The 27,660-nt window shown below is 38.3% G+C and overlaps 1 protein-coding gene across 4 annotated transcripts in view; it reads left to right on the forward strand.

Annotated features, from left to right (window-relative positions):
* The window catches only part of disc1 (DISC1 scaffold protein), a 54,606-nt gene extending 28,103 nt beyond the window's left edge, over positions 1-26,503 (forward strand). For 2 of the 4 annotated variants that reach the window (XM_081616225.1, XM_081616226.1), the window contains 5 exons: positions 1,955-2,015; positions 11,714-11,957; positions 13,988-14,032; positions 20,986-21,108; positions 24,751-26,503. In XM_081616225.1, the coding sequence (XP_081472351.1) occupies positions 1,955-2,015; positions 11,714-11,957; positions 13,988-14,032; positions 20,986-21,108; positions 24,751-24,957 (680 nt within the window). In that variant the 3' untranslated portion in view covers positions 24,958-26,503. Of the gene's footprint in view, positions 1-1,954; positions 2,016-11,713; positions 11,958-12,932; positions 12,973-13,987; positions 14,033-20,246; positions 20,358-20,985; positions 21,109-24,750 lie in introns of those variants that run through there. The other 2 variants (XR_001777323.2, XM_017308864.2) reach the window with 2 other exon arrangements.
* The last annotated feature ends 1,157 nt before the right edge of the window (positions 26,504-27,660 follow it).

A 27,660-nucleotide genomic window follows, 5' to 3' on the forward strand; every position in this document is an offset into this window, starting at 1 on the left:
TCCTCCCCCCCCCACTGAGCCTGGCCCCGAGCCTGTCACATCCTTGAGCTGAAGCTGTCTAATAACCATCATCAAGACAATGATACAATTATAACTCAAACCTCTCTGTGACTCAGAGCGTCCAATTAGGTGACGCTTTTGGTGCGGATTCTGGCTCAGTGTGAGAAGGATGAGTGGGATTAAACTGAAGTAGTATCCATTCATATCCATTTAGACTTAAAATGAAGTGCTTTCTTCTTTTTGTCTGTGAGAATACCTTCTCAAAGTTTTTCTGTGAAACTTTTAATGGGTTTTCTAGAAAAAGCTAATTTATTTATTCTACATCAGACATGAAGGAAGTGAATACGGAGCTAAGTTGGACAAGACATTGCTGAAACTGCAAGAGAACAGTGTCTTTTCACAGAATGTTTATTTGTTCTTGGAGAAAATTGATTATTTAACAAGCATGAAGTGTTAAACGCGTTCACAGATTTATTAGGTTAGTCTCTTTTGGAGCTCAAACCTCAAGCAGAGCATGGAAAAACAGAATGAGTTGTGAAGTTTTTAGTTTGGGCAACCTAAAAACTGTGTTTTCACTGCTAACTACACTGAGAAAAGGAAATAGACATTAACTTTGAAAAAATTCGTTAATTTGTTACATGTAATCATATGGCAATAGCAGCTTTGGGAAGAGGTGGAGGAACTTGAGCTGATAAACAGTCACGACATACCAACAGTTTTAATAAATATGTATAAAACATTTTCTTTTTAAAAGTTACATACTGCAACTTTTACCAAAACATTTGGTAAAAACGGAACGATCCAGATGTTAGACTAAAGATTTGTTTAGTCTAACATCCAGCTTGGTTTTGTCTTGTTTACTTTATGCGTACGTAACGTTTCAGCAGCTTGTTTTAAGTCAGTAAATCCTGAATATGGATGAAAAGCACTAGTTTCATAAGCAGATATCATTTATAGCAACTTATTTCTCTCATGTTATTATTGAAAAAATCTGCCAGTGGAACTAATACTTTTTAAAATCAATAATAAGCTCCTATATTTTCCTGAAAAGTTACTTGTAAGTTAGTTTTGTCTCAATTAAAGTGAAATAAAATTATTTGCACTAGAAAATATCTAAGATTTTGTATTTTTGCACAGAATCTTAGCAAAAACTGATTTTTTTGCTAAGAAAAATCAGTTCCACTCGTATACAAAGCTAAAATTAAAATGGTAAAGTGTCTAAGAAAAAATGTTAACCCTAGCAATCCTAAATATGTCCAATATAAGTTAGAATCCTCATTTCAATGGTGATTTTCTGTCTTTTTACCCTGACGACATCACTAAATTGGCTCGGCTATGATCTTCCCTTTTCTTTTTGTGCTTAACTACATATATGTGGAGCAATTTGATTAAAGTGCATCCTATTGTGTTCAAGGGTCTCCTGCTGTGTGGGGCATATTCTCATGTTTCATACATGAGCTCATTAACGGTGCTCAGATTGCCCTCGTCTCCGAAACGAACACCGTTCTGCGTCCTCCACCTGCCTCCTCGGGCTCCGCTCTCCTCTGGCAGGAGGGCACAGGAAACGGCAGCATAAGCTACCCATCCATCCATCCGTCTTGTGCCCTGCAGAAAATCTGGCAGGTTGAAAGGAGCGACACCATGATGAAACCCTGAGTCTTCCTCAGGCTGCCTGAAATTTGATTCCCTCCTCAGATGTGTGCTAGCGTAGCGAGAGGAGAACCAGCTGGTTCTTTGTACTGTTGCAGTTTCTCTGCACAATGCTGTTGCCAAGTGCGATGATGACTACTTTTCCTGAAAAGGCCCATATAACACAGCTAATGACAAGTGGGTTTTAATAGTATTAGCGCCGTGATTTGTTGCTAGGATACCACATCTCTGCCAATAAAAGCTGGCGAATGAAAGTGAAAGTAACAATATGCGTTTTCCTTTTTGTGCCTTTGTCTCCACGCAGAAAGCCGGCTGAAAGAGAACGCCACCAAGTATGTGGAGCTGCTGGAGGACAGGCTGCAGAGGTATGGCTGCTCTTTTTCTCCGTGTTCCTCAAGTGGAAGACATAAACAGAGCAGAACCCTCTGAGGAATTTCCTCTCACCTCTGCCGTCCTCTAACCAGATCGCCGTCTCCTCAATGCATCACCTCAGACGGCTCCGCGCAGTCACACCTTGTTGTTTCCCAGAGCCGCTTTCTCACATTTCACTCCGTCTCTCACCTGCACTTTGTCTTCATCTTCTCACCCTCTAATGTATTTTATGTCTTTACCTTCATTTCTATCTCCCCCCACATTCTTCTCCTCCAAAGAAACTTCTAAAGTGGATCCTTCTGTTGTGTTTGCTCACACAGGTAGCAAATTTGACATACAGAGTCAATAAATTCAACACCTGCTTTACGTTTTGCACCAAACTAAAACTGCTTTGACTGTTGCAGAACAATTTGCACCAAATTGATAGAAAAGGACCCGAGTTAATATCTAAACGGGACCAAACTGAAAACGATCTTTAATTAAATATCCTGTTTTTCTTCTTGGTTTCCCTTTTTGCATCCTTTAACAGACAGAGTTACCTCTGGAGGAGTTTGTGCCAGACAGAAATGAGTCACTTTATGTCAACATAGCTTGCTGTGTTTCTACTCGTTTTTTTGCATAAAAAGTGCAAATAATATTATTAACGCTGAATCTAAAATACGGCCAAAAATAAACTCATTTTTAGATCTCAAATGTTTTTAAGAGCAAGTTATATGAGTATGTGTTGATAAAACCCATTAAAAAACTGTTAAAATATCAATAACTAGCTTTGATAAGTACTTCTTAGGATTAAGTAATATTGAACATCTTTTCAAGCTGCAGGACTCGTCATTGTTTTTGTGATTTTTGTGGAGCCACTAGACATATTTGCAAAGAATTTTGAAATATTTGGTGCCTGGGGTTTAGAGGGCCACATGAAAAGCCACAGCGGGCCAGATTTTGCCCTCAGTCCTCGAATTTGACACATGGTCTAAAGTGTTTCAATTTATGATTTATTTTATTAACCCTTTCAATATCCTATTTCTATCCACTGTGTGACATATTCGTCTTTTATACGTCTTTAACCAGTCGACTGTTTGGCTTAACCAACCCGGAAACTTTGCATCTAATCTCAGCAGATTTTATTGAAAGATTGAAAAATTGAAAAAAAATTATTTTCTTACACAGATTCAGTAACTAATGCCAGTAACCAAATAATTGATTGTATAAGATCCTATTTTGACTAATTTAAACCCAAATTTATTTATTATACAAAATAACTAAAACTGTAATTCAGAAAACATTTTTAATAGAAATAATTAAAAACTGTAATTAAGTTGAGAGTTCAAAGAGATTAAAACAGCCTCTCGTTACCTGATTAAAGTCTTGCTCTCTCTCACTTTCTCACAGCCTGTACAGATCTCAGATGTGTCAGAAAATACAATTAAAATAAAAATAGTTCCTGACAGCTTTTCTGATTCTCTTTACTTTGATTAAACATCTCACTGATATTTTAAACAGTGAATTCAGAGTTTTAATTAACTAACAACATTTACAAAATGACAAAAAACACAAAATCCTATCAAGTTTTTTTTGGCAAATGTCAAGTACAAATATCTTTATATTTGAATTGAGACAAAATTAATTTACAAGTAACTTTCCAGCAAAATATAGCAGCTTGTTTTAAGTAAATAATTCCTTTAGTGAATTAACGTGCGAATTCACCAAATTTATATTTTTATATCACACCAACGAGTTAAAGGACTTGATAATAATCGTCCTTCATCACACTCACAAATGAGTTCAGTTTCTCAAAATGATTGAACTAGACTAGAAGTCTTGCTCTCTCTTGCTTTCTTGCAGCCTGATTGAATCTAATTAGAAATGTTTACATTTTCAAAAGGCTCTGTTATGTAGAAACGCATATAATTCTTGGTAAAATACACCACATGCAGATGCAAAGATCACTCAAGATCAGTCACTGTAAATATTCTAGACAGTGGTGAAGAAGTAGATTAGTGTCTGGTCTCTACGGCGACGGATTCCTCTGAAAAAATAAAAACTATTATCTCCTCCATACCGAAACCTAGAGAAGAATAATAGAGCAGTGCAGAAGCTGCTAAGTGTGTCACCAGACAAAAATTAATTTAATTCAAATTAGCTGCACCTCGGAGTTGTTTAAAGCATTATGTAGATGCTTCATTAGTAAGTGCTTCTTGTGTTTGTCCTACTTTTTCACGCTCCTTCCTCTGCAGAGACTTGGCTGTTATTTATCATGTATGATAGATGCAAACCAGCTGGGTGTGGAAGTCATTAAAATGCTCGGGCATGTTCTCCTCGCAGAGGTTGCAGACATGCAGTTTGCATGTAAGCAAAAAAAAAAAAAAAGGAAAAATGAGCAAAATCACAACATAAATTTAGGAAACCTTGAATGGACGTGTACAGTAAAAAAGACGTGTTAGTAAGCCTTATCTGCTTGTTAGTGCCTGGGAAAGACTTTTGTTTTGAAACGTCACAATGATGTAAAAAAAAAAAAAAATTGTTAATAATTTCAGCATTTTTCAAACCTAAAATCCTGCTTTCACTAAATTTCTGACCATTAAAAAGGGTTAAAACCCAAGTTTCAAATCTCAGCCTCAATATTTTTGATTATTTTTAACTGTATGCTGTTTTTTAAATGTCCTGTGAATAAATATATATTTGCCCATTTATGCATAACAACTATAACTTTCAATATCTAGCAAGTTATTTTCGCAATTTACCATCTACTAAAAGAGCGCCCCTCAGATTAATTTCACTTCCTGCTAGTGGGAGTGAAATTACCGTAATAACCTAATATTGGCTGGAAAGTGCAACATCTCCCCTTTCAGAAACTGTTGTAATTTTTCAGGGAATTACGGGTCTGCAAATTTGGCTGGAACGTCGCCGATCCATTCAATCTGGAAGGGTTAACTAGTATAAAACTCTTTTCTTCAGTTTTTGAAATGCACTCTAAATATTCACTTGTACAAAATCTCCAAGAAGAATCAAATCTAAAATGTGTAAAATGCCTTAAAATACATTAATTATTTACTTTAGTAGCATAATTTCACACTGAAATCTTTTTCCAGTGAGAACAAATACACATTACAAATTCACTATCTGAATTATTATTTGAATACATGCTATTAATACTTTGTTGAAATGACTTTAATAAGACAACCATTAGCTTGTTGCCTCTTTACAAGGTTGGAAAATGCAGAAAATTATGGATTTTGTATCTGGTGAGTTATTTCTGTGGTGATTTGGTCAAATGTTTTGGGTAATTAGACCAATAAAGATCCTACTTTCATTGGATTTTGGTATAAAATCTGTTAATATTTGGAAGAATTCACTATGCGATGCATTCAGTCGATGCTCCCAAAGCCTTTGGGAGAGAAAAAAGCCCTCAGCATCACACATCCTGTTGCATCCAACTTAGATCATTTTTGCAGGCAAATAACATTTATGACACTTTTCAATCAGGGTATCGTGAGTTCCACTCTACTGAAACAGCCCTGTTGAAGGTGTTTAGTGATATTATGATAGCAGCGGACACCGGTAAATGTTCTGTGCTGGTTTTATTGGATCTGTCATCGGCGTTTGACACAGTGGACCATGGCATCCTGACATTCCAACATTTGGTTGGAATGTCGGGTTGCGTTTTGAAATGGTTCACCTCTTACCTGGTTGGTAGAACTTTTAGTGTGTCAGTGGGAAATGTAGTGTCTGATTCTGCAGGGCTTTTGTGGGGTGTGCCGCAGGGATCGGTCTTGGGACCTGTTTTGTTCCTGCTGTACCTACTTCCCCTAAGCAGGGTCATTCAGAAGTTTAGTGAGGTGTCCTATCATCTCTATGCCGATGATCTTCAATTGTACTGCTCTTTCAAGCCTAGTGAGCCGCATAAACTTTGCGCTCTCACTAGTTGCTTGGCCGAAGTGACAAAATGGTTCACTGAAAACAGCCTATTATTGAACTTCAATAAGACTGAGACCTTGATTGTTGCTCCTGATAGTGCTGTGCCTGGAATTAAGCAGCACCTTGGAAACTTGAGCTGCACAGTTAAGAGCAACCTGCGCAACTTGGGTGTCTTCATGGATGGAGCAATGTCTATGGAGCGGCACATAAATCACCTTGTTAGGAATTGTTTTTTCCAAATTCGGAACATTTCAAAACTTCGTGAAATGGTAACTTATGGTGAGCTTGAGATGATTATTCATGCATTTGTCTCATCTAGACTGGATTATTGTAACAGTCTGTTTACATGTCTTAATAAGAGGGAGTTAATGCGTCTGCAGGTAGTACAAAACTCTGCTGCACGCCTGCTCACCTGCACCCACAGGAGGGAACATATTACTCCCATCCTCAAAAGCTTGCACTGGCTGCCTGTATCTTACAGGATGCACTATAAAATCCTGGTACTGACTTTTAGAGCTCTTCATGGACAGACGCCAGGCTACATTAAGAACCTCATACAGCCTTATGTTTCAACTAGGAGCCTCAGGTCGTCGAATCTGAACTTGTTGACGGTTCCTCGGACCTTTTTTAAGACTCGTGGAGACAGATCTTTTAAAGCTGTGGCGCCCCGCCTATGGAATGAGCTACCTTGCACCATTCGATCTCTACATTGCATAGACACTTTCAGGAAACAACTTAAGACCCACTTTTTTAATCTTGCTTTTTAGTGTACTACTGTGTTTTATTGTTTGTATGTTGTTTTTAATTTGTTTTATTTTTTATACTTTGTGCAGCACTTTGTGATCCTGGTCTGTGAAAAGTGCTATAGAAATAAAGCTTACTTACTTACTTACTTACTGTACTGTACTTCGCATTACGTAGGCAGTGCTTTATTTCTTCCCATTTCCACCTGGTTTTCTGGAAAACAACATGATCCTCTCTGTGGCTTATGGCACGATAAATAAATGTCCTAGTCCAACTTTGTCACCAGTAGATAAACAATCTACTCTCTAACTTCAAAATCTTTTGTTACATTTATTTTCAGGTAATTGTTGGGAGTGCCTGTATTCTTAAGCGATTCCGGTTAATAGTTGGATGTTACGAATACTTTCAGTGTAACAATATATTGATAGAAAAAGAGATGAATGTAAGTTTCAGGCCTTTTTACACATCGTCCCGTTGTAATGCCAATAAATGCGGCCGCCATTGTTCTTTTCCCGTCTGTCACTCTTACCTTTTTAGATCCTCTATTTTATTTCACAGTGTTATCAACACCTTTTTCACAGCTGGTTGTGTTGGAAATTACATCACTAAGATGAAACACTAACATCCATTTCTAAAGTGTGAATACCGACTGCAGTTTGTTAGATTTTCCTCGCTCATGTCTGATTTTTCCAGCAGCTGGATTGAATTTTGATTATCGTGGAGGCATTTGGAAAACTGTTTCATTTAAGTTTATTGTGCATTATTTTGGGAGTAGATGTCAGAATATTGGTAGATTGACTGTAAAAAATCTCTGTGTTTTTGAATCTGTATTGTCCAGTTAAAGATTAATCGATTACTAAATTAGTTACTGATTATTTCTGTAATCGATAAATCAGGATTAATGTGATTCATTTCTAGTTTGGATATACAGCTCTGGAAAAAAAAAAAAAAAGAAGAGATCAGTTTCTCTGATTGTACGCTCCATAGGTATATGTTTGAGTAAAATGAACATTGTTCTTTTATTCTATGTACTACTGACAACATGCCTCCAGAAATCCAAGCAAAAATGTAGAATTTATTTACAGAAAGTGACAAAAAAAGATGCAGTGCTTTCAGACCTCAAATGATGCAAAGAAAACAACATTTAGAAACAAAAATGCTCATGTTTTGACTCAGAAATCAGTATTTATTGGAAGAACCAGGAGGTTTTCAGTGGGGTTCAGTGCAGTGGACTGTGGACGTAGGTTTTCCATCACCCATTTAGTTTTTAACTCTCAGGGGAAATTGTGTTTGCTTTACATTATTTTCCACCCAAAAGCCAAAAGCTGAGCACAAACTTTGTGCGATTCTTTAATGCACCTTTTTTCACGCTCCAACCAAAACCTGCTTGCACAAGCAGGACGACACCAGAGCCTCTTTGCTCAGCAGTTAGCCCTTGGTATATTTATAGCGCTCCCTCGGCGGCTCTCTGAGCTCAGACGTAACGTCCTCAAGGAGAAAGAGCAGTCCTGTCAGTCTGCGCTCCCTCAGGACAGCTGGGTGTTTCTCCTTCCCCTGACTGGGCCGTCAGAGGCGCAGCACGCCCACACCCTGCCACTGTCAGATGGAAGACCGAGCGGCTGCCACCAATTAACCCCCTGAGTGGGAAGTTCATAGCGACGGGCACCGGGACGCCATCACAACAAGGAGGCTTAGGCACTGATGGGTTTTATGTGAGCTTTGATGCCAGCTCTTCACAGCGAGTCTCGAAGATTTTCTGGCATATTTATATTTCCCAGAAACACATGCACCTCCAGTTGATAATGATTTAGGAAAACGCGTGTAAGCGAGCATGCGTGTGCCTCTCATCTTCAAAAGAAACAAAGGAATAGAAAAAAAATGGCTCAATGGGTGCATCCCCACTATTAGAGGAACTCAGAAACACGAGTGTTGAGTAGAAAATTGGCGAGGGCAGGGAGGTGGGGACGAACAATCTCTCTATTGTCTCTTTGCCAAATGAAGGTTAGAAAACAGCTGAGAGGCGTGCGTTGGCAGGGAACAGAGGTTGGCAGCCTTTTCAGGCTTGCAAAACAAGTGGCATTCAATTTTGGGGGCTGAGACTCTCATCGCTGAGTAGAGAGAGATTTAACAATATCATCTGAGTGCGTTTTGTGTTTTAGTTTGTTGACATACGAAAGAGAAAAAGAGTTTTACACTCTAGGTAAAAAAGGCAATACTTTAGAGGCTTAAACCTAAGTATATTGTGACTAAGAGGATGTTTTTTTTTGTACGTTTGGCTCATCATTTTGAACTCTTCAAAAAATCCTTCTTCCTTTAGGATGGTAAAAATGTCAGTTTGAGTTTAGTTTCTGATTCATTCCTGAGATTAAACTTATTCCTGACATGTAACCCCCTGAGGAAATCTTTGCTGAAAAAACGGAAACATAACATTATCTACATCAAAACCAGGAAGTGTTTGTGATGTTTCAGTAAGAATCAACTTTATTTCTGGTAGCAGATGATGTAGTACCGACATCACACAACGCAGCCCAGTTACTTCTGAGCTGCACATATTTTGGACCAGAAACAGTAAATATGTCCATAAATGTTCAACGTTTGAACAAAAGACTGAGTCAAATACATTGTTGTATATGTTCAGCGTCTCTTTATGTTTTTTTTTTTTATGTGTAATATGTTAAAGCTAGAATGTGTTTCTATGAAGATCAATGGATATATGTCGTAAAATGTCACCTGCTGGGACTGAAGCCAGCTGGTAATAATTTGTTATCTAAAGGTCACTAAAAGAGGAAGGTGAATACATAAAAGTACTGAAAAGGTCAGGAAGAGACTTCACATCTGAAACTGTAGAGAGGCTGTTTGATTTGAAGCAAAATTGAAAAAGTATAGAAGATTTTCATACTACACTAAATAAAAAGATACCAAACAAGGATAAGAATTAGATTTTAAACCATTCATAGCCTCCAGTGTAGCATTAAGAAGTAAAATGGATTGAAAATAATTAGTTTTGCATCTCCAGGTGAGTTTTTTTACTGGTCAGAGCGAGGGATCGTAACACTCAGAGAGCAAAAATCATCTTGTTCTCTTTCATGCTCAGAAAGATGAAGACATCCACTCTCCTTTTTCCCTCCATACCGGCTCTCTTTGAAGCTAAAGGGCAACCTGTCAGGAGCACATTCGCTCTCGTTACATTTCTGTCAGCGTCTCCCAAACCCAAACGACTCCCTCTCCTCCCGTCACTCTTCTGTCGGTGCTTTAATGTGGAGATGCTGTTAAAGATGTCCTTTTACTGCGCTTCTGCTCTCAGATGGTGTGACTGGCTTTAACACAGTCATTTTAGCTTCTCATTATTATTTAATGGTCTTATTAGAGTTGCTTCTTATCAGTGGATCTTAGCAGATAAATCCACATCTCCTCGTTTATGCTTTAAATTTATTAAGGGAGCGGTTTTATGTAAAATCAACATCATGTTGTAATGTTATCAAAACCATACATGGAGTGTTGCTTTGATTCTTTCATTCATGTTTGAGAAAAACTTGAACCTCCTGAGACAACCACATGTGCAAATCTCCACCACTCAGCTCCTTCAGACTAGCCAGCAGCAATTAGCAAACACCTGGTGGAACGTCACATCTTCTGAGCTCATTATACGAGCTACTTCTCAGTTCCACAATGGTAAAACATTAAAGGGCTAGAGGAGTGATGTTAGCTTCACAAAGAGTTTTTAAAGAGAAAGAGACACCAAATTACAAAGTCAAATTTCTTTGAAGTCATATTTGATAAATATGGCATTTTTTAAAAACAAACTTAAGGCATCAGAGTTATTTGATTGTGCTATAAAATGAAGGAATGTCCCACAGCTACATGTCAAACAAGACGACATGTCAAACAAGTAGCTTTTATATCGGTATCATACATCAAACTGTTGTGTCTGTTTCTGTAAATTTCACTATAATTTGTAAAAACATAATGCTGTGCAGTACTAAATAACGTTTTCCCGTGTAAAAATACAAAGAAATAAATTGTGAAATGTTTTAACACTTGGCTGGTTTGAACACTAGGTGTTGCTCTTTAGTAAATTAGTGCCATTCATTAAGTGTCTGTCTGTTGCTGCCTGGGGGATTTCTTTTATGGTGTTTCATTTAAATCCAAATGAAAGGAAGAAAATCAAGACATAAACCCTGTTGCAAAGTGTGTATGGCAATTTCCCAACTAGGGGCAAACCTGAGGGCTGATTTTATGGACATAAAATAAAAATACGACCTGCCATAAAAGTGCTATTATACGATTATTGGGCATTTATCCACGTCTCACTGTCCACCAGAAACCTAAACACACTCTGCTGATTGAACACACACAGTTGGATCACCCTTTTATCTATTTTTTATTACTTTGGTGTGAAGAGTAGATGGTGTCTTAATCTACTCATGCTTTGTAAAGGCACTTGACAAAAAAAATAAATTTACTTGCATTACTGATTATAAGTTTTGATACCTTTATTTAGGGGTGCACCGATTTATCGGTGCCAATTTCCTTAATTTTGGGACATCGGTGATCGGCCAATTTTTACATATGAAGCTGATCTTATCCACTGATCTTATCTTGCTTGGCAAAGGTCTGAGAATCAGCCACTGTCTTCTTTTGCTCTCCGGTGAGAAACGTTTGACCGACAGACCGATCTACCAAGTTACGTCTGCACATTTACAATTAACAATAATGACTCCACTGTTGCCAAATCAACAACTTTCTTGCTATATTGAACAACATTACAGTTAAAAAAAATTGGTATCGGTCTAAATCGGATCGGCAGATTAAGCTTTTTAAAACATCGGTAATCGGTAATCGGCCAGAAAACTGCAATCGGTGCACCCCTAGTTTTATTATCTTCCGACAAATGGTAAAACTGTGGGCAGTTTTGGGATTTTTTAAACATCATTAGTTGGGATTTATTGTAACGACAATAAATCAAAAGTCTTATAATGAGAAGAAATAAATTTCTGAAACATTTTGTTCTTTTCTCTCTCTCTCTCTCCAGCTGTGGCTGTCCCGGGTTGGAGCGGATCTGGGAAGCCGACCTGGAAGCGTGTCACCTGTTCCTTCGAGGCCTGCAGCTGCGAACCTCCAGCTGCGGTGGCCCAGATGTGGACGACGCCCCCGATCCAGCGGTTTATACCTCCACCCATCCCTCCACCAAAGAAGAAGAAGACTGCGCCATGCTGACTGCATTAGGAGGCCGCTGGTGTCCTGAGGCCAACTTGCAGAACTCTGAGTTCACAAAGGTAACAGTGAATGTATTGTTACCAACACAACATGCATTATTCATGTACATTCATGCTGCAGCGCATAAGATATATGAAGTTTCTTGAATGTATAAGATCCCCCCTCTCTGGCTTTAAGGCAGGATAGTAACATAACCTACGCTTGCCACCAAGAGGTCAAACTGAAGCACATGTTTTTAGACTCGGCTGCATTTTTTTACATGTAATGTGGTGTGAAGCGTGGCCTCAAATAAAGCACGCCTGCTTTGTCAGCCATCCCACTTGACTGGAGAGGACGTTTTCAGTTCACACCGCTGCGAGAGCCTAAAAATCTGCCGACCGCAGAGAGTCGAGCAGCAGCCTATTAGCCTGTTAGCTCGGAGGCATTTTTGAGGGAGGTGGCCGTTTGGAGATGCCATCAATGGGGTTCATTCAATACACCGCTGAATTTCAGAGTCGGTTTCTACATGTTTACATGTGTTTAGTGTAAAGCAGGCATGTGTGTGAGTTTTTTTTGTAACCCTACCGAGAGGAGAGGTCCCGCCGCCTCAGGGTCGAATCGGACTCGCTCTCTCCTGTTCTCGCCCTTCCCTCCGCCCACACGGCCTGATAGATTCATCTGAGGCAGGAACAAAGCCAGCAGTGGAAGAAATAACTCCGACATGTTTTAATCCTTGGCTATTCTGGATTGTGATTTAACCAAAGGTTTTTCTATAATTTTGCTCATTCAGATACGTAACTTCACTGATGCATTGCAACAAGTTTAAATTTCATAATCTTTCTCTGAGAGCATAATATAATCCCTTGCATGTATTAAAACTCATTTATTTTCTTGCACTCTTTAAGCCTTTTTAACTTTTCTTGAACCTGCTATTTGCATCCATTGCGGTACCTTCTGCGTTAATGTTTGCCACTCCCGTCTCCTGCATTTTACAAACTGCATGCAGTCATTTTCTCTGCCTGCTTTGTCTCTTTGTCTTTCTTTTCTTCCAAAAGCCCCCAGGCCCATCATAACGTCTCTCCAACAGCTAAAAAGGTGAGACAGGAAACCATTTCTCTCTTTTTGTGTCAAGGATACTCAGTTTTCCTCTTTCTCTGCAAAAGAAACCCTGAAAGGAAAAGAAAAAAAAATTGTGGCTCATGTTTATGGTAAAGATGTTCAGAAAGTCATCAAATAAATTCATATTTTATGGCAGAATTTTAGACTTAAATGTGGATGTTTTTCAGTAAGGGAGATAAAAATCCTTATTGTTTTGAACCAAACTGCAAGTGTCAAGTACTTTGGTTCCCTGCTATTAATTTCAAATAGGACAACACTTAGTCTAATGTAATATTTCACAAGGTTGGAACACAAAGAGAGAAAGGGATCCTTCACCATTTCTCTTTGCAAAAGATTACTTTTTAATATAGATATTTTGCAAATGAGCCGAATGAATCATGTTTTTTAACTTAAAAAATTCCAGGTGATAGTTTGTGCTTTGCAGTGCGATTTATCTATTTCTTTTGTAAAATATTTGCTTTTTCTGCTATTAACATTCTCCTGTACATTTTCTTAACCCAGTTGCAGTTTTGCCTTCCAGCTGCAATCATACTTTGTTTCCCTGCAGGGTTGGAAATAATCATTTTGTGAATGAACTCTTACTGCTGGTCTGCTGTGTTTACCTGAAAGGAAAAAACGACTAAGGCCTCCGTTTTTAATTAAAACCGCTGATTATTATTTGTTGCCTCTCTTATGAACTTTCCCTTAAGCCACAAACAATACGCCGGCCTGCAAGAGGAACGGTAATTACTTCCCTCCTTAGTGAGGAACGCGCGATTACATATCTTGAATACAAACAATAAAAACCTGAAGCAAAGATAATACAAATATTCGTTTTCCTTTTTTTTTTTTCATTATTATGCTTGAATTGGGGATAAATAATCACGACCTCTTCACAATATGATGATGCTGCACACATGGAGCCCTCAACCGCCATAATTGGAGTTTTAATAATTCATGAGCAGGTTTACGACCGAATGACCTCAACAAACGTTTCCCTCTTTTGTTGCAGAAGCTGGAGGAGTTTTTGTTCTGCATGGAGGAAAACCACCCAGAGGTTGGTATCCTGAACGCTCTCGCTGGATGTCATCGCTGTGATTGAAGTGTGTTGACCTCGGTTGATGCAAAAGAATTCGATAGTTGACTTCAACTTAAACATGACCCATGTCAGATCAATATTTTCTACACGAGAAGCCTTGGCTGCGTTCCCAGACTGCCTTTGGTCTTTATTCATCTGGACGAAGCCGGATGTCTCTTTGCTGAGCTTGTAGTTTCTTTTCAGCACTTTTAAACACTTGTATTGTTTCTTTTAATTATAAACACAAATTTATTCACACCAAATATCAACCTGTACAAGGATTTACTATGTACAGGAAGCTTCATCCATCCATTTTCTTTCACCCTTGTCCCTCAGTGGGGTCAGGAGGGTTGCTGGTGCCCATCTCCAGCTAACGTTCCTGGCGAGAGATGGGGCAACACAGAGACATACAGGACACACAACCATGCACACACACACACTCACATCTAGGGACAATTTAGAGAGGCCAATTAACCTGACAGTCATGTTTTTGGACTGTGGGAGGAAACCGGAGTACCCGGAGAAAACCCACGCATGCACAGGGAGAACATGCAAACTCCATGCAGAAAGACCCCAGGCTGGGAATCGAACCCAGAACCTTCTTGCTGCAAGGCAACAGCTCTACCAACTGCGCCACTGTGCAGCCCTGTACAGGAAGCTTAATTATGCGATTTCAGTTGCAACAGCGTGAAAATTGCCTCCAAAAATACAGTATCCAGGGTACCCGAAAAAACTTATTAAGCCTGGTGCCCGGGGCGCTAGGGCAGTCATCCAGCCGGCGGCCATGTTTTTGAGTTTAAAAAATGGTTAAAGTTGACAGGAAATTTGAAAATATTACTTGATAGTTATTCATCTTTGGAAGATCAATACCTAAACCCCAATTATAAAGTCTTAAAAAAGGCAATCATAAAAAAATAAAAAAAGCAAAACAAAACAATAGTAAGACTGGTGGGGGCACAAGTAAAGCCTGGTGGCCCGCCAGGCTTATAATACACTGAGAGAAACCCAGCTGTTTGTCAAAAGTAGTTTGCTTTTTTTATTTTGTGATTTTGTGTGACCAAAGCAGTGAATAACTGTGAAGTAAAATCCTGTGTGTTATCAAAAATACATTTACAAATAAGATTTAGAGTACATAATGCATTAATTCCTTCTGAGCCAAGTAAAGTTAGAACCACGTTTATGACACAATTACAGCCATAAATCTTTTTTAGATATGTCTCAACCGACTTTGCATATTTAGATAATCAAATTGGTAATCTGAGACTCTGTAATTTAGAACTAGATCTTTCATATACTGGATAATACTGGGATGAAACCCATTTCATTATAGTTCTGGCTCTGTGTTTGGGGACATTGTTCTGGTGGAAGGTGAACTTTTGCTCCAGTTTCAAATCTATTCCAAATCTTTCCCGATTGTCCTTTGTTTACCTCTGTTCGTCTTCAGGTACGGCCAGTTTATGACTCTGCCTGACGAAAAACATTGAAACAGATGTTTTTGATGGTGTGTTCAGGGTGATGTGGAATAATGGACGCAATTGATTTACTACTTAGAACAATTTGATATTTTGTTTAGAACAAAAGGTTCAGTTTTGGTCAAAATGACCATAAATTTAGGTCATGATGGATTGAGCAGAGCTCTGTGAGACGTTCAAAGCTTGGAATATAAAATAACCTTACTTTAAAGCACGGTTGTCAAACTCATTTTCATTTTGGACCATGTCAAAAATCTGAATTTTCTTAAGACCGGTTGTGCCAGAATATGTTGATAAAGCCAATTAAACTGTTAAAGTATTAATAAATAGCGCTTCCTCCAAGATTTTGTGATTCTTTTAGTGGGTTTTGCTATCAAAATTACAGATTTTGTGGTGCCAGTTTAGAAATGTTTGTAAGGAATTTGAATTAATGTGACTTTTTATCACTCGCTTTATCAATTACAGACTATAACTTGACATGAACTAAGTCTGAGGCAGCAGTCAATTAAAATTTTGACCAATTTTGAGAAACTTTGCAGTAAAATCAGTAAAAATTCTTAAAAAAAAAAAAGAACACGTCCAGTTGTTTTTTTGTTTTTTTTTTAATAGTTTTTTGTCTGGAAATGGAAAGCGAGCCGTGTCAAAAACTTTACGGAATGTAAAGTCACAAATCAGCAAGTGCTGCCCCGTTACCTAGCAACCCCAGCAAAGCACAGGCTGTTACCTAGCAACCCCAGCAAACTGAAGCAAAGAGAGTCAAAGGAGCTTGTGACAAATCTCAAATATAGGGCGGGGTAGACTTAATAAACAAACATTTAACAGAATTTTTCTTCAGTTTTTAAAGAATAATAGGTAGACTACAGTGATGTGTGTGAAAAAGAGGTATTAGTTATGAAATGTTCCGCTGTAATTTGTGTTGGTCTATCATATAAAGTCCCACTGTGGGGCTTTTAATATGATAAAATGTGGAAGGGCTCCAGGCAGTTGGATACTTTACATTATGTTTGTATGTCCTTGTGAACTCTTAAATCACTCTGGGTTATAAAATCTGGCTGACATACAAAAAAAAAAAAGATTCAGTCACAATGCATCACTGAGTCAAAGGATCTGATGGCCGTTTAATGGGGCTGGTATCGTTCTCGTCATGGTGTTGTGATAGCTCCGCGCAGGAGCCGGATTCTCTGCTGAGGCGCTGACCTCTTTCTCCTTTCCATAATGACTTTAAGTAAATGATTTCCACTTAGCTGCTGCCAGGCCGCTGCCCTGCTGCCACAATGGAGATTGATTGGTGTGTGAGTGTGGGTGTGTGTGGGTGTTTCAGCCCTCTTATGTTTTCTTTTAATCCCCGCTAATTGTTCCTTTATCAACTCAAGGTCCTCACACGCCCCTCTTCACAGTGGTTCACAACGGCAAACAAGAATTAAACCGAAATGCTGAAGGCTCAATAATTAGCTTTGTTGATTACAAAACAAATCCTGGATCCCGACCAAATAACCTGACTGTTTTATATTTACTTCTAAGCATGGACTATTGTAGCATAAAGTGAATCTTAAAGTTTTAATTCCAAATTTATGTCATCTTAAAAACGAAACAATGATAAGATGCTTCCTAAGTTATTTCCTACATACTTCAACGAGAACAAACATATGTTAGATGCAAGGTTATTGAATTATACAGAGTCTATATTGCATGGAAGGTAAAGAAGATTTAAAAAAATATTTTCTCTCTCTTTTCTTAAGTTTCACCTCAGAATTAAAAGAAATGCAAAATTCAGGTAGCTGCTGTTCCAAGATAAAATGGACCAGAGAAAGACCAGTATTTGTTTACATTTCACAAAATCTGCATTTAAGCCCAGAGTTATTCATTCACGTTGCACTTTAATATACATAGATTTATATTTTAACATGATTCTTCTTATTGGAAGTGATACAAACATTTTAAAATGGCCCACCAAAGAAAATTTGTGGAAAAAGCTAAAGATTAGTTTGATAATAAGGAGACCTTCCAACCTTGGAGCTCATCATAAAATATATAATTCAAATCCCAGTGGAGACCTGCAAAAACCTGCTGAGCAGTTATGAGAAGGGTTTGATTGCTCTAAATCCAATAGATATTTTCCCACTGATTATTGAGAATTGTATCAATGATTCCTAAAATGCCGTATTTTAATAAAACGTAAATATAAACACGTATTTTTCAAAATCGATCCACCTTTTACATATTTCTATCATATTTGTGCTTCTTTATACAAAATTTAATTAATCATAAGTCTAAATCTGCCAGAAGTATGAATAATTTTGGGTGAAACTGTATCTAGTTATAATTAATTTGTTTATTTGTGAAACAATCTTGCTGGCTTTTGCTTAAAGTAGACAAAAAACTTAGATTTTTGTGGCCTGTATTTCTATTTAGACGTGGATCTGAGAGATTCCAGCTTCCTGCACATTAACAGCGTCCACCTTGTCAATCTTTAAACTGGTGTATGAATGTGTGCTTCTGTGTGTGAGTGGATGAATGAGAATAAGTGCTTTTGTGAGTCATTAAGGATAAAAGTGCAGCCCATTTACCATGCATTGATTTTTTTAATACTGCAGTATAAATTACCTGTAAGCATTCACAAGCTTTGACAAATCAATAGCTTTCAAATTCTGCATCTTCCTCCACATATAATTGCCACTTTTCTAATTCCTGAAATCTTCCTGCAATGACTTAATGCATTATACAGAACGTAGATGGTAAATGGATGCATTTCCTAATAACATCTCAGTGCAAATTGAAGATACTACTTAATCATCTGCTACTTAATTTCTTATTTAACACGAATGCAGGAAAGTTTTTTTTTTTTTCCTGAAACCAATTACCTCAAGTGTAACCCCGGCGCAATATAAATTGTTTGTATTGTGCGAATGAGAAGTATCCGGCAGAACAACACCTGGGGGAAGCTGTAAAATTACCTTCTGCTTCTCGTTCATTATTGCTTAAATAATCATACTAAGGCCTGCATAAGTTTGACTACTGAATCCATAAACATTTTCTATCAACTTTATGCAACTTTAAGTGTTTTAATATTAGCACTACCATGGAGAGAGAATTACAGAGACTACAGGTGTATGCTTTTAATTCATTCCTGCAAATAAGCGTCTCACTAAAATCTCATTTATGATGTTTTTCTTTGTTGCATGGACAGTAATTGGTTTGAACACCAATTGGAGCAAATTATAGTCTTTGGATTATGTATTTTTAAACGGTTTGTGTGCAGAGAGAGAAAAATCTACCATTACAGTGCAGAGTCAGAACTATTGGAGACCCACGTTGACTCATTTCTGCCGCGATCCTGGCATTGCATCAAGACAAGCTGGAGGACATATTTGTGCTACTATTTCTCCTCTTAAAATTCCTCAAACATGGAGAATGATATTGTGGACTGATGGTATCTCTTTGCTCAAGTCTTCCTTAATTCTGCAGTTGCATCAGGAATGATATGCTCCCGTTGTCGGGCCTCTTGATGTTTTACGTTTCTTTGGGGTGTTACATCATCCAAAACGAGGTGCGCAATTACAGGCAGAGACCAGATCCAACTTTCTGGTGATTGCTCTGACACCTCAGAGCTGCAGGGAGCTGATATTTTTTACCTGCAGCTATGAGTCAGATTAGGATCCCTGTGTGTTGTTTGAGGAAAAAGTTGGGTTTTTGTGCATGTCTGTGTGTGTTTGTGTTCTCCATGCCTGATAAGTGTTAAGAAACTGGGACACAATGTCTGCAGAGGGGGCGGGTCTAATTATGGCCAGCCATACTCTGAGTGCTCTGTCCTACTGCACTCTGCACCTCCATCAAGCTGCCATCCTTCAAAACACACTCTGTACTGCTGCATTCGCTGCTGCAATGTATAGATACGTTCTGGTTCTTTGGATAAATTTGATATGATGTTGCCAAAACATTTTTATAACAAGGAGCTGGTTCAAAAGGAGATTATTCTGTATATCACTGTTCTTTACTGGTTAAATTAGAAATATAATTAGAAGAAGAAGTCGTCTAAATTTGTGAAACAAGACGTTTTCTCCATGTAATACGTTTATATAATATATTATGTATTATTACAAACTCATATAACAAGTAATTTTCCCTATATCATAAGATATAATGTGTGATAATATGGAGATTATTTAACTTATGACTGAAAACTGTATAATGACCGTAAATCAAATCAACAATATCAATAATTATTGATTAGTTTTTTGCTTTAAATATATAAAATATTGTTGATGTCACTGTTGTTATTCTATCCACAGTTCTCAATCCACACCATTTTTTGTTTTCAAGCAGTTATGAGGCACGGTGGAAAAAACTTAAACTGCTGCAGCTCAAGTTACTCAATAGGTTGTTGCTAGGTAACCAAGGAGTGAGTGGGTTGCTAGGTAACCAAAGAGGGAGGGAGTTGATCCCACCAAACTTGCTTAGTTGACAGTGAGAGATTTAATGGCCAAAGCCTTTTTTCTGCAAACATGTTATATTGATCACGTATCTATTGCAATATATTGTTATTGATTTATTGTTTAGCCCTACTTATAACTAGTACTTTTTAAAATCAAAATTACAGAACAATTGACTTTAAACAAGCTCCCAATAACTTCTCTGTTAGTTTTGTGTCATTTCAAGTGTACTAAGATGTTTGTACTTGAAAATAGACCAAAAATATTTGGTAAGATTTTGTGTTTTTGTAGGCGGTGGGGTTCTGAATGCTTTTTCATGGTCCTGCAGTGCATATTCAGCTGCCAGCTGGAGGTTTACTGGACAAACAGGGTTAAACACGAATCGCTAATGCACTCGTATGTTTCATGCCACAAGCAGTGAGTGACATTTTGTTTTGTCCGCCAATTCAATTTTAATTCAGTTTATTTATATAGCGCCAAGTTACAACAAATGTCATCTCAAGGCAAGAAAATGGCCAATAAAACAGTATTGGTCAGTGTTATTGGCCATTCATTCATTGAAAACAGGCAAAATAGCGAACCAAACCATGCCGACCTGTACTGCTCAGTGCACATGAAACAAAAGATGAAATGTTAAAAACTGTGTAAAAATTATTTAACTGAACTTCTCTTTGGCAGCAATAACATCTACATTACTTCAGTTGTAATCTGCTATGCAGACCCTCTGTCTGCGCTGATGAAGTTTCTCTCACCTCTTGAGATCCTGAATGGATTCAAGTGATCATAGCCGGGCATATTTTCCGATTAGTTCAATTGATAATCATTTGTTCAATAGTTTTGTTTTACTGTTGTATGTTTTACTTTTTCATACAGTTCACCACAAAACCTTAAGTTGCGTAAGTTACCTCAACATAACTATGACGTTCTATTGAGGTAATGATGGTTGTGTTTTGGTCTTTTCAGTATCAAACACATATTTCAGAACAGTTTGATTTTTATTTGGTTGTTCTGCCTTTTTTATACCGTCCAGGATGTGTGCAGCGAGGCCGACGCTGCAGACCTGACAGAGCGCTGCGAGCTGATCGGTGACAGACTGATCGCCTTGGAGGACAAACTACAGACGGCTATACTGAATCGGGATCAAGCCCTCACTCATATCCTTCCAGCTCAACCAAAATGTATAAAAATCCTGCGTTTCTTTACGTCTGTCCCTTCGGATCCTCTCAAGGCTTTTTGACTTAAAAGTAAACAGCAAAACCACTCAAACACTGACGGATGTTTGCTTTACCGACTTTACCTTTAAAGGGGAAAAAATGTCATATCTGATTTCATGAATCCATTTTAGGGAGAGAATAAAGGATAGACAGCGATTAGTTTTGAGTTTTTTTTTCCTGGAAGACTGGCTGTGCCAACTGGAAAATGAAATACTAAAAGTCCATGTGAGGTTATTAGAGGGCCGCTGATGTGCGCTGCCATTCACGACGGGCTGAGATTAAAGCGGGCCAATGGGGGCTGGGCCCGGGCAGACAGAGGAATGTCACTGTAATGACTCTGGCGCTGTCATATCTTAACGTCCATCCTCCAGCTGACCCTCCCGTCCTCCCCCTGCTCTCCCTTTCCCCATCTGCCCAATTCCACTTTCTGGGTCTGGCAGAGAGGAAATTACAATATCCGTGATAATGACTCGAATCAAACTGTTCTGGCTGATTACAGGTCACAATACATCATTCTCTGCGCTAATTAGAAAGCTGATTGGAAATAGATTAGTGTGTTTTTCTGGCTCCACCTTTCTCTCCCCTCCTGCTTTTACTAAGTGAGATCATATTTCAGAAGCAAAATGAAGAAAATCTGCCAACTAACAATTATTTCCTCAAACAGTGGACGGGAGATCTTATCTGGACCCAGGTCAGCTGTGATTGAATATTTATTTAACTGTGCCTCTCAACTAATGCACAATAAAACATTTTTATGTGCCTGGCTTTTCTAGTCTGAACAGTACACGGCGTAACATGGCTGGAGCCACAGGTAGCATGGAAGTACAGATAGAAATTTTATTTAATGGTGTCAGCTAGACAATACGACTTAAAAATGTAAAATAGTATAAGCATTTAATATGAGTCAATATCAATAATTATTGATTCGGTTTTTGTTTTAAATATTTGAAATATTGACAAACTGAGGCATGACCTCTCCTGTTTTTCATGCCACGCCTTTGTTGTTTACTTTTAAGTAATTATGAGGCACAGAGGAGAAAGTTGAACCTACTGCTGATTCAACAGCTTGTTGCTAGGTAACCACATGTTACTCAACAGGTTGTTGCTGGGTAACCAAAGAGTGACTGAGTTAGTTCATGCCACCAAACTTTCTTTCGCTTAGAATGCTGTGCAATTCTGGATCAGTGAAATGATTAAATATTTTAATAGTATCATTTTTGATTTATTGTCCAGCCTTAATGAACATTCCATTTTAAAAATTACATACAGACTCATTCAATAAATTAAAAATATTATTGAAAAGTCAATTAGTTTCAGGAACCTTTTCCCTGATTTAACTAAACTATATAGATCAGTGGTTCTTAACCTTTTTTGAGGTACCGAACCCCCCAGTTGCATATGCGCATTCACTGAACCCTTCTTATTCCAACCTACCCCCCACACCCCCGACACACAAAATACTTTGCGGTATTCTGATTTGGTAATGTAATTATATTAGCTGTGAAACCACCCCCACACCACTAGAGGCAGTACCAACCCCGAAAAGATGCGACTAAGGAGCAGATTTAGACTATAGAATTTGGTAAAAACTGTGAGCTTTGCTGAAGTAATTAAAGACAAAAGTTCAAGGTTCAAGTTCAAGGAGTGGAACTCCTTCAATCAGGGCTCCTCCACAGCACTGATTAGCTAAGCAATGTAACGTGATCCTCTGGAGCAAGTGATGGCAAAGCGGGGCGTCATCACTACTTTACACAAGTGTGTCTTTACCTCCGCGGCAGAGGCTCCGCCGAACCCCTGAGACCGACTCATCGAACCCCTGGGGTTTGATTGAACCCAGGTTAAGAACCATTGATATAGATGAAAGAACAAATAGATGCTTGGAAGTCTTTATTTCTGTTGATGATGATTTCCTGCTTACAGTTTATAAAACACTGACATTTAAAATTAGAATATTACAGAAGACCAATTAAAAACAATTTTTAAAATCAAAAATGTGGGCCTAAAGATGATTTATCATGCAAAAAAAATGACATTTTGGAAGTCTTTATACTTCAATTTGGGTCTCAACTGCTTCTAAAATCAGCCAAATAACTTTTTTTGGTGTCTGAAAAATGATCAGTTTCAAAAACTTCTGGGCAATGCACCGTTACCTAGCAACCCCAGTAAAGCCAGCCCCTCACCTAGCAACCCAAGCTGAGCTCCAGGACGTTTGCTCAACTGGTTTTACGACTTTATGCGATGTACAATGGCTGCTGAAGAAGCCAAATATTTTGTTGTTGACTTTCCATCTAGAAACCACTTGCTGCATTCTTGTTGGATGTGCAGGAGGCTCCACTTCTACTTTTCAAAGACGTACAGTCGTATAATTGCGCATCTGTTTGCAACCATTTTTATGTGGGGGAGTGGAGTGGCGGTGTGGCTAACAGCAGCTTATTTAAATTTAAAGTGACAAGACGACCTAAAACAACTCATAGGCAAATCATAGAATGACTTTGTCCAAAGAAAAAGTAATGAACATGTTTTGTATAGCTTATAAACGTATCCTAACATGTTCAAGGAAGCATAATTGGTTACCTTTAATTAAGTATGCTCAATTATGCTCAATACCTGCTTAAAGGTTGTTATTTCCAAATGGTATTTTTGATCTAGACTCATTAGGATGTATATTCTAATTAACTGAGTGCGATTGTAGATGTCCATGTTGTTAATCTGAAGTGTTTGGGGTCAGTCCGCGCTCCTCCATCACGGGCGGCGTACCAATGCAGACTGGCAGGTGGAAACGTACAAAGACTGACCTGCTTCTTTCCACCTCTCTGTTCCCATGTCCTCATGCGTCATTAATTTCTCATAGCAAGAACTCGCTGCACTCTGCAGTTGTGTGGTGGACTCCTGAGTACAGAGAAGATGCAGAAATTGATGAGAAACTGTACTGCCCGTGATGTCGCGGTTACCATAGTAACGGTAAGATCAAACCAGCAGACAGTACGGGTCTTAATTGGAGCCCTGCTCTCAATAACAAGAGGTTGCATGAAATGAGGACACGTTTCTCCATCCTGTTTGGACAGAGTTGCCTCTAAAACTCGTGTCTAATTTTTTGTAGTATTTATGATCTTTTTTGGTTAATTATAAATAAGGATGTCTGAAAAAGTTAAATAAGCCATCGTGCTCCGTCTGCTCCTCCGTTACGGCAATCCCTTTGCTTTGCAACTCAGTGTGGACGCTCACGGTTAATTTACGTTTCCAAGCAGATTAAACATTCCCTCCACTGCCGCCTGCTTCTTTACCGTTTCATCAATGGTTCATGAATAATCTAACTGGGCAATCTGCTTGCATGGCTGCAAAGTTTAGATGGGCTCATAAATAGTGAATTAAAGAGGGTTAAAGTGGGGATAACTTGATGATCTGTCCCAGTAATCTGTTGAAAATTGATGGCTTTATTGGGCAGTGGCTGTCCCAAACCATTACTGTTAATAGTGTTGCATTTCCCCTGACATTTTGTCTGCTAGTGTGTTTTTTTTTTCCTTTTACATACTAATGTGCATTACTCAGAAACATCAGATTCTTCCCTAACCATCTCTGCACAGTGTTTGGAAAAAGAAGTTCAGGAGGTGAAATCCACCTTACAGCGCATGCTAACGCAGCTCCAGGTAGAAGAACAGCAGGAGGACGACACTGATGTGTCGGATGAGCTGGTGAAAGACGAAACTTGGGTGAAAGTAAAGGCAGAAGAAGAAGAAGATGAGGAAGAAGAAGAGGACCAGTACTTCAGTGACAGCTGGGATATTTGAGATAGACAGTTGTAGAGTTTTGGGAGCGCGTACGCTAGCGGCTTGATGAGAGCGTTGATGTGACCTCAAATCAGTTTACTGTACAGCTTTGCAACTAGCTTATGTGCTGTTATATACTTCTGAAAGTATAAACTTTATACTTTTATACAGGTTTAAATTCAGTGAACCCCGCTGCAAAACATAGAACCTTACCTAAACTAAAACTCCACTGGCAGATTATTTAATAATCTAGCACTTTTTTCATCCATATTAATGAATTACTGACTTAATACAAGCTTTTGAAATGTTGCTTATTATTTAGATTTGTCCCGTTGAAATACTTGATAGGATTTTGTGTTTTTGCAGAACTTTTTCACATTTTTTCATGTTACAACCACAAACCTGTGTGTATTTTACTCTGGGTTTTATTTGCTAAACCACCACACACTATTTATTATAAAAGCAACACCTTCTTTAAATCTGTACTGCAACCTCTTGAATTAACAGCTTTTGCCATTTGTGTTTTATCTCTCCCAGCTCTGCACATCTGGACTCTGACTTTTTAAAAAACTTTCTTTGCCGATATCTCAAGCTCAGTTACATTTCATGGAGCGAAGCTCTAAGCATAATTTTTTAAGTTTTACTACATATTCTAAAATGGATTTTGGTTCGGACTTTTAGATCCCATTTTGATCTAAACCATTCGATTATAGTTTTGACTATAATCGAATAGTCAAAACTATTGACTATTCGATCAATAGTCAATATTAAGTTATTGTCTTTTACACTGACAATAAAAGAAAATATTAAGTATTTTTGGTCTTGTTTCTAAAGCAAAAATCTTAGTATTCTTGAAATAAGACAAAACTATAAGATATAGGAGTTTGTTTTAAGTCAATAATAATTCCTTATTTTTGATTAAAAAGTACTAGATATAAAAAGGGTAAAAAATATCTACTGTAGGAATTGGGTTTAGGGATAAATCTCAACTTTAAACCTCTCTAGATCTTTATCACTGTCGAATAATTAAACAATTTGTGGTTCTAATGTGAAATTGTGTAAAAATGTCCAAGGAGAATCAATGCTTTTACCAATGTAAACTGAAAAATATTAAGGATTTTGAAGGATAAAATATGTTTGTAAGACACATTCCAGTTTCTTAAACCACTTTGGATGTTTTTTGAGGACCAATTTTGTGACATTTTGTTTTTATATGAATTTGTAGTGTTAGTTTTAATTCTGCAGTCCAGCAGAGTCGGAGCAGTTTGAAGAGTATTTAACGTCTGGACTCGATGCTGCCATGGACAATCTGAACACTTTTTACTGTTAACTTGTTTGTTTTTTTGCACACAAACTAAAAGTTATTTTAACATCAGAAAACTACTTTTTCCTGTGTTTTCCCTGTATTTGCACATAATGGTGTTCATTGAGGAACTAATTTTTGTGGTGCTACAAAATGTGAGTTAACTTAAAACACTTTATTTTACACTTTGTGTGGAAAAATGCAATATTTAGGTTTTTTTTTTAAATGCAAGACATGTTCTGAAAAATAAAAATGTAAAAATTCCTCGTCATTTGATTTATTGGTGCAATTTTACTTCAAAATGCACTTAAAGACACGACTCCTTCATCTACAGACCAGTTTGAAGTCACTATACGAGACTTCATATTTATTCCTAACAGCGTCTTACTAATTACATCACGTTGCTTTCAGCCTAATGTTGCGTCCTGCTGTTTTCTTCATGGATTAAATCATGGCCCCCTCCGGTGAGTCGGGCGCTCTGCCAGGCGAGTGAGGGCAGCGGTGACATGTAGGAGACATCAGTACGTTAATACGTGAACTCTTTAGGGGATACATGGCTTTCTATTGTTATCTCACCTCAGCAGCAGCTCTGTGGCTAATTGGTAGGCAGACGCACAGAGGAAGTGGTTCTGTTTGGACTCCCATCTCATTCTGGGTTGGTTGTTCTACCATCCAGCACCCTGGGCTGTAAACACAGCTGAGTGCTCAGGGCTTTTTGTTTTCTCTTCTTCTGCAACAGCAGAACACAACGTGCCGTTCTCACGTCTCTGCCAGGTTGCCGAGCTCATGCCTGGCCAGAAGTCTCCACATCTACCCGCTTCAGGCAGCGTGTTAAGATCTGGAGCCCTGGCACAGCGCGCCTTCGTGCCAGACACCCCCACCTCATAACAAAATCTGAGCCTGCGCCACACTGTGCTCCACGTGGCAACACGGCTCATAAAATGACCACAAAGAAACACGCAGATGGTTTTCAGCAGGCGGAAATGGCTGGGTGAGGTGTTTCTTAATGTAAAACGAAGCGCCACGCAGCGTCAGGGCCTTTATTGCTGCAGTCTGGTTGCCACGATGTTGGGCAGCGTTTTGTGAAGTGGATCACTTGTCTAGTCTTTGTCCCTCAAAATGCCATCTGGTTTGGCCTTTTCTCTTCATAACTGTCATATTTTAAACGTTTAGATGTCACTAAATTAAAAAACGCAGCTCATTGTTTAACGACCTCTTATGTTGTTCAAGCTTCATTGTTTTTGCGTTCTTCAGTTTTAAAGTTATCTGATGACCAAATATGAGTTCCTTTAAATCACAGATTCTTTCTCTGACATGGGGTTCTGTTAGAAAGTCTAAAGCAGGCAGTATCTAACCTGCAGTAGACTCTTCAAAAAGGTTACTCATTCACAGTTTTCATTTACAATTAAGGGTTTTTGTGG

Source organism: Poecilia reticulata, chromosome 15 (assembly GCF_904066995.2).
Source record: "Poecilia reticulata chromosome 15, P_reticulata-male-v2, whole genome shotgun sequence".
NCBI lineage: Eukaryota > Metazoa > Chordata > Actinopteri > Cyprinodontiformes > Poeciliidae > Poecilia > Poecilia reticulata.